At 43.7% G+C, this 7,534-nt stretch overlaps 1 protein-coding gene across 8 annotated transcripts; it reads left to right on the forward strand.

Annotated features, from left to right (window-relative positions):
- Nucleotides 1-509: 509 nt before the first annotated feature.
- On the forward strand, nt 510-7,040 carry LOC115170797 (nuclear pore complex protein DDB_G0274915-like). Of its 8 annotated transcripts, none has more exons than XM_029727098.1 (7): nt 510-1,205; nt 2,534-2,629; nt 3,571-3,804; nt 3,975-4,134; nt 4,385-4,426; nt 4,534-6,135; nt 6,277-7,040. In XM_029727098.1, the coding sequence occupies exons 1-7, from the start codon at nt 618-620 to the stop codon at nt 6,657-6,659; spliced, it is 3,105 nt and encodes a 1,034-aa protein (XP_029582958.1). In that variant the 5' UTR covers nt 510-617; the 3' UTR covers nt 6,660-7,040. The 8 variants fall into 8 exon arrangements, with proteins under 8 accessions (XP_029582958.1, XP_029582957.1, XP_029582956.1 ...); XM_029727097.1 differs by having other exon boundaries at nt 4,534-5,886; nt 6,028-7,040; XM_029727096.1 differs by having other exon boundaries at nt 511-1,205; nt 4,534-6,276; nt 6,313-7,040.
- Nucleotides 7,041-7,534: the final 494 nt, after the last annotated feature.

Below are 7,534 nucleotides of genomic sequence, written 5' to 3' on the forward strand. Positions count from 1 at the left end.
ATTCGGTGTGTTTAGTAACAATATACGATAGAAAGAGAATAATAGCCACATATCACTAGATGTGTGGAAACTTGAAAAAAAATCTTAAATGTCGCTGACTCACCTAAAAAAGAAGCATTTTGCGTCTAGCTAATGTGTGTGTGTGTATATTTCCCCCCCCCCATTTGTTTCCCCATCTTTAAACGGTTCCGTAACGACAGACGCTGTGAAACGGGAAGCAAGTACAGGGTGAGGATTTTATAATAAATAGACACAAAGCCCGAGCAACGTCTGGACAAGAGAAACAAAACAACATCAATGCAGACACGGGAATGAAACTGAGGAAGTGACAGATATATGGCAGGCAATCAATGGCGTGATGGAGTCCAGGTGAGTCCGATGAAGCGCTGGCGCGCACAACGTTGGTGACAGGTGCGCGACCTGAAAAAACTAATGAACCATGTGACCACACCCACAGTGGGTCAGGATTTCAAGAGAAATGAAACTCTTTAAAAAAAAATTTTTTTTACACTATATGTGTGCGTTCTCTTCAGTCAGTGTAGTACCCACCTCAGTTCTGTATTTTACGCTCTAGGCTAGTTACCGCACACAACTTGGTTAGCTGTAGATCAGACACAATGTCGAGTAAAATGTCAGCCTCTATCTCATTGGAACAGGACCTCTTCAACTGTCCCATCTGTCTAGACCTGCTGAAAGATCCGGTGACTATGCCTTGTGGACACAGTCACTGTATGGGCTGTATCCAGGGCTTATGGGAGCAGGAGGACCAGATTGGAGGTCAGATCTGCCCCCAGTGCAAAGAAAGTCTTACACAACCTTGGCCCACTCTGAACCGAAATACTATTCTGGCTGAAATGGTGGCGAAACTGAAGAAGACAGAACTCCAAGCTGCTCCTCTTACGGAAGATGTGGTTGCGTGTGACTTCTGCACTAGAGGAGCGAACCAAGCTGTCAAGTCCTGCTTGGTGTGTCTGGCCTCTTACTGTGAGACTCACCTAAAGCCCCACTATGAAAACCCTGCCTTTGGAAGGCACACACTGTTGGATGCCACCCGACGATTACAGGAACGGGTTTGCTCAACTCATCACAAACTGCTGGAGATTTACTGCAGAACCGACAAACTGTGTGTGTGTGTGAGTTGTGCACTGTATGATCACAAAGGCCATGTCACCGTCCCTGCATCAGCTGAAAGAATGGAGAAGCAGGTAGGCGCTAAAACCATAGCCATTAAAACCAGTAGATCGTTGTAGCGCTGACGTCATCCACGATTTTCCTATAGAAAACTACCGATGGTGATTGTTGGGTTGCGTCAATCGAATCTGGTATTAGGATATAAACAAACCATGCAACTTAGTTTTGCAATGATTATTTAATTAATCTTTAAGTAAATAGAATAATAGTACAAATGGTAAATATGATGTTCGTATATATGGACTCACTGCACCACCTCGCAGGGTATAGAGAACTCACTGTTTAAGCACAAAGTTCTTCTTTAATACTCTGACAGAGATAGTTCCCGATCAGAGCGGGCCTATCAGAGTAGAGGCTGAGCGTGGTTTAGACTTACTCAGTGTAACAGTGTAGGTTCCGTCCCTCTCTTCGCCCCAACCCGGGCTCGAACCAGGGACCCTTGCACACATCAACAACTGACACCCACGAAGCATCGTTACCCATCACGCCCTTGCAACCCAAGGGGAAACCCTACTTCAAGTCTCAGAGCGAGTGACGTCACTGATTGAAACGCTATTAGCGCGCACCACGCTAACTAACTAGCCATTTCACATCGGTTACATCAGCCTATCGCAGGCGCACAGGCTGGTCCGAGCCTCCTAGCGCATCACATGTTGCCAGGCGACGGATCTTATCTTCTTATTGTATACTCAAGAGTCAGCAACCACTCAATTTCCAGTGATTTACTTATACAGTTGTTTCTCCACTCTATCTGTTCCTCATCTGCAGAAGCATAAAACCGAAAAATAACCCCACACGATGTAGTCGTTTTCATCCTGCCTGAGAGAGTCAACCTAACGCTGCGTGGTCCTGTGTGATGACAAATGTGGTAGTCAGAATGGATCTTCTACTTAATAAAATACCTACATTTGTAGCGAACTTTTAAAATAATGAATTGTGGAGATCGAACTTGATCTAATGTTAGAGGCCCAAACGGCCGTAAAATGTTGTTTTGTTTGGCCGTTTTGGCGATTTGTAATTTACATAGGTTTTATAGAGCAGACCAGGGCTTTGGGCACCACTTGGTTGCTACGCAGGACTGGCTAAAACTCATTGGGGGAACATAGTTTAGCTTTATGTAAAATGTAATCTGAAGCTCTCTGGCACAGTGATTTAGTTCTGCCAATTAGCCTAATCTTGTAAATCACATCCTGATCTATGCTGGTTATCACATATAGTATCACGTGTGTCACTCTCTGTTCAGTGTTACTTATCATGTTTTCTTTGTCGCTATTAGCGCATTTGTTTGTTAAGAAAGTGGAAGGCTCATGTTGAGTTGTCTGGGGCTTCTCTCTGCTCACAGAAAGAGACAGAAGCCACAGGAGGATCATGTCGACAGAAAGTCAAGGAAAAGGAAGAGGAGGCGGAGCACCTGAGGGGAGCGTTGATGTTGTTTAAGGTGAGCTAGGATGTTTTACTACAGATGGGTATACTGGATATGATCAAGGTCAGAGAGGGAGGGGTGGTGGCGTTTTGAAGTGAACTTAATCTGCCATAACTTTATCTGTACACATGTTGTACTGCATTGAATCTGTTATCTCCATCTCATTAGCTTTCTAAAGTACTAGTGCATCTTTAATTAGATTAGATTGATTTGATTAGATCACCATTAATATCCCACCAGGGATATATTAATTTGGTCATTTGCTTAAAAAGACAAAATACATAAAAACACAGAATAATACACAATACATTTTATATGAACGTACAATAGGCTGCAGATTTACAGTGCAAGTGCAATACATATTTACTGTACACACCTATCGACTAGTCAACAGTCCAATTAGACTATCCATTGTACAGCCTAATGGCTGTTGGAATGAAAGAGTCCTTATATGTTTTTCCTGTGCTGCTTTTTTAAAGAAGTCGTCTTCCCCTAGTCAGGCTTTGACTGAATTTCGGGTGAAGGGGATGTGTACTGTCCTGTAAAATGTTACGTTTTTTGGAGGATGAGTTTTGTGTACAGGCTGGAAGCAGCTGATTCTTGGTCCATACTACCAATGATCCTCCCCACCGTCTTGATCAGGCGCTGAAGCTTGGCCTTGCGCTTGCATGTTGCCAAATGCATATCAGACCAAAGGGCAGCACATTCTGCAGGACATATTTGTAAAACCCATGTGGGATATGACGATTAACATTAAAATGGTTTTGCATTAAAAAAAAAACGATCTGTTCTAGTGACTGTTTCTTTGCAAGGGCACAGATATTGTATTGCTGTTTGTTTATATTGGTATTTATGTGGTCACTCTATCGACTGACTCCCTGGTGATCTTTGTCGGGGGCTAATTAAGTACCAGAACATTGAGGCAGGGTCTAAACCACTATATTCCTTTCGATCAGCGCTCTGCAAGGGAAGCTGTTCTGGCCAGCACCAGGACCCTCTCAGAGCTGAAAGTATACCTGGAGCGGAGGGGCAACGAGGTGAAGGAGCTGATCAGGGCTCAGGAGAAGGTGGAGGTGAACCGGGCGGAGGCCCAACTGCAGCGTCTGGAGCAGGAGATTATTGCGCTGAAGAAGAGAGACTCTGAGCTGAAGAAACTCACACTGACCCAAGATGACGCATACTTCCTTCAGGTATAAGCACTGTTTGTTTAATACTCCTTACACAGAGTAGTAGAAGTAGAAACGGGATTATCTTGAGGATAATCGGTTTTGCAGAATGATATCTTTAAATAAACAGACATAGTTTGCTGCCCTGGAGTTCAGCTGTATGTGAAGCCGTTTTCTTTCTTCAATCTTTCCAGCATTACCAAGACCCCAGTAGCTCTCCTGTATCTGAAGACCTGCCGAGCGTCAACATTGACCCGCTGTGTGATTTTGGGACAGTGAAGAGAGCTTATACTCATTTCAAGGAGCAGTTGGAATGCTTCTGTGATGGAGGAATGAAGAGGATATTGAACACAGGTAGAATTTCAGAGGTTCCCCACTGGGCACAGACGTCAATTCAATGTCTATTCCACGTTGGTTCAATGCAATTTCATTAAAATGACGTGGAAACAACATTGATTCAACCAGTGTGTTCCCAGTGGGTTAAGACTGCATGTGAGATGTGAATGAGGTACTATATATCTTTTGAAAACCCTTGAATTGGGACTTTGGGTTTTAAAAGCTTGTAAGAAATAATAATTGTGTGTATCTGTGTCCATTTCCACAGTAAAAGCCATCCATATGCTTCAGTCACCAAAGCCCAGCCAATGTAAGTGTGTTCATAATCTCAGCATGCAGAATTTTTCCAGGAAAAAAAAACACAAAATACTGTAGCCTATGTGAGCTAAAATATTTGTGCAATTATTTCACTTTCAGCTCCAAAGACAATTGGTCAAGCCAATGGGAGCCCCCCAGCCTTCAAGCCCGCCCTGGTAATGGGGGAACCGACAGTAACCTGCAACACTCCCCTTTCCCTCTGTACAAAGTCCTCTATCTTGAAGTACTCTTCCATGAGCAAACCTCCAACTGGCACAGCGATCCTATTCACCAAAAAAGGGCCATCAAATGACACTAAACCTGCTGCTAGAGTAGAGGCCATCCTCGCCAAACCCTTGTCCACCACTGACAACCTTCTCTTGACCAAATCAGCATCTAATATGAACATCAATCCCCTGCTTACTAAATCCTTATCTAACACTGAAGGGTTCACGAAACCTGCATCTGGAGCTGGTATAGCAGTCCTTAACACCGAACCTGCTCCTACAACAAGTAGCAGCATTTTCAATTGTCCTGTTGGTGTTTGTGGTAAGCCTGCTGTTGACGTGGATGACTTTTGTAAGGCAGCATTAAACACTGACAGCGGTCCTTTCACCAAACTTGTATCTGACAACAATAGTAGGGAAAAGCATAGCACAGGTTTCTCCTTTGGCAAGCCTAAATGTAACACAGGTTCAGCCCTCTTTGGCAAGCCTGAATCTAACACAGGTTCAGCCCTCTTTGGCAAGCCTGAATCTAACACAGGTTCAGCCCTCTTTGGCAAGCCTGAATCTAACACAGGTTTGTCCCTCTTTGGCAAGCCGGAATCTAGCACAGGTTCAGCCCTCTTTGGCAAGCCTGAATCTAACACAGGTTTATCCCTCCTTGGCAAGCCTGAATCTAACACAGGATTCTCATTTGGCAAGCCGGAATCTAGCACAGGTTTATCCCTCTTTGGTAAGCCTGAATCTAACACAGGTTTATCCCCCTTTGGCAAGCCTGAGTCTAACACAGGATTCTCATTTGGCAAGCCAGAATCTAGCACAGGTTTATCCCTCCTTGGCAAGCCTGAATCTAACACAGGATTCTCATTTGGCAAGCCGGAATCTAGCACAGGTTTATCCCTCTTTGGCAAGCCGGAATCTAGCACAGGTTTATCCCTCTTTGGCAAGCCTGAATCTAGCACAGGTTTGTCCCTCTTTGGCAAGCCTGAATCTAGCACAGGTTTGTCCCTCTTTGGCAAGCCGGAATCTAGCACAGGTTTGTCCCTCTTTGGCAAGCCGGAATCTAGCACAGGTTTATCCCTCTTTGGCAAGCCTGAATCTAACACAGGATTCTCATTTGGCAAGCCGGAATCTAGCACAGGTTTATCCCTCTTTGGCAAGCCTGAATCTAGCACAGGTTTATCCCTCTTTGGCAAGCCGGAATCTAGCACAGGTTTATCCCTCTTTGGCAAGCCTGAATCTAGCACAGGTTTGTCCCTCTTTGGCAAGCCTGAATCTAGCACAGGTTTGTCCCTCTTTGGCAAGCCGGAATCTAGCACAGGTTTATCCCTCTTTGGCAAGCCTGAATCTAACACAGGATTCTCATTTGGCAAGCCGGAATCTAGCACAGGTTTATCCCTCTTTGGCAAGCCTGAATCTAGCACAGGTTTATCCCTCTTTGGCAAGCCGGAATCTAGCACAGGTTTATCCCTCTTTGGCAAGCCTGAATCTAGCACAGGTTTATCCCTCTTTGGCAAGCCTGAATCTAGCACAGGTTTGTCCCTCTTTGGCAAGCCGGAATCTAGCACAGGTTTATCCCTCTTTGGCAAGCCTGAATCTAACACAGGATTCTCATTTGGCAAGCCGGAATCTAGCACAGGTTTATCCCTCTTTGGCAAGCCTGAATCTAGCACAGGTTTATCCCTCTTTGGCAAGCCTGAATCTAGCACAGGTTTATCCCTCTTTGGCAAGCCTGAATCTAGCACAGGTTTGTCCCTCTTTGGCAAGCCGGAATCTAGCACAGGTTTATCCCTCTTTGGCAAGCCTGAATCTAACACAGGATTCTCATTTGGCAAGCCGGAATCTAGCACAGGTTTATCCCTCTTTGGCAAGCCTGAATCTAACACAGGATTTTCATTTGGCAAGCCGGAATCTAGCACAGGTTCACCCCTCTTTGGCAAGCCTGAATCTAAAACAGGATCCTCCTTTGGCAAGCCTGCAGACCAGCCTGGTGTCGTGGAGATTTCTATTTTAGAAAACTAAACCAAGCCTTCTCCTATCAATGAAGAAAGGTTGTTATCAGGGTTACACATCATGGGATTACACTAGAAATTGTAAATAAATAATAATACAATGAGTTTGCCCATGTTAATATACACGTGTACTTTGATTTGTTATGCAGTACCAATACTGTGATGGATTTAATGTTCTCTGTACTGAATTAAATGGATTTCTTCCACTGATTTAAAAACTGTAATATACCCATGATAATTTACCAATTTTCTGCCAGATGGCATTCAAACAACAGCCTCACTCTTATGTAGTCCCTCAATTCATGTGGTCTGTTTTGAAAAATATGTATTCTGACCTCAATGGGACAATCTGGTTAAATAAAATAAACACAAATGTGACAACTTGATATTATGTTGGCGCAATTGTAGTTTCTTACATATTGTTTCTGTATTTACCATTAAGTGCAATATGTACATAGCACTTAACACATGGATGTCACATAGCCATTTTTATGTATTTGTTTGGTGTGTGTGTTGCTGTTATCATTCATACTGATGGCATACCAATCAAATCAAACTTTATTTGTCACATGCGCCGAATAAAACGGGTGTAGACCTTACCGGGAAATGCTTACTTACAAGCCCTTAACCAACAATGCCGTTCAAGAAAGAGTTAAGAAAATCTTTACCAAATAAACTAAAGTAAAAAATTCTAAAAATTAACACAATAACGAGGTTATATACAGGGGGTACCAGTACTGAGTCAATGTGCGGGGGTACAGGTTAGTCAAGGTAATTTGTAGGTAGGGGTAAAATGACTATGCATAGATAGTAAATAGCAAGTAGCAGCAGTATAATAACAGATGGGGGGCTGTCAGTGTAAAATAGTCTAGGTGCCCATTTGAT

The sequence above is a fragment of the Salmo trutta genome, chromosome 32 (genome assembly GCF_901001165.1).
Source record: "Salmo trutta chromosome 32, fSalTru1.1, whole genome shotgun sequence".
Lineage (NCBI taxonomy): Eukaryota > Metazoa > Chordata > Actinopteri > Salmoniformes > Salmonidae > Salmo > Salmo trutta.

Bases quoted from the DNA above. Each gene is read 5' to 3' on its own strand.
- LOC115170797 (XM_029727094.1), top strand. From the start codon at position 618: ATGTCGAGTAAAATGTCAGCCTCTATCTCATTGGAACAGGACCTCTTC. The intron at 1,206-2,533 runs GTAGGCGCTAAA...CTCTGCTCACAG, and splicing joins CTGAAAGAATGGAGAAGCAG to AAAGAGACAGAAGCCACAGG. The intron at 2,630-3,570 runs GTGAGCTAGGAT...CCTTTCGATCAG, and splicing joins GAGCGTTGATGTTGTTTAAG to CGCTCTGCAAGGGAAGCTGT.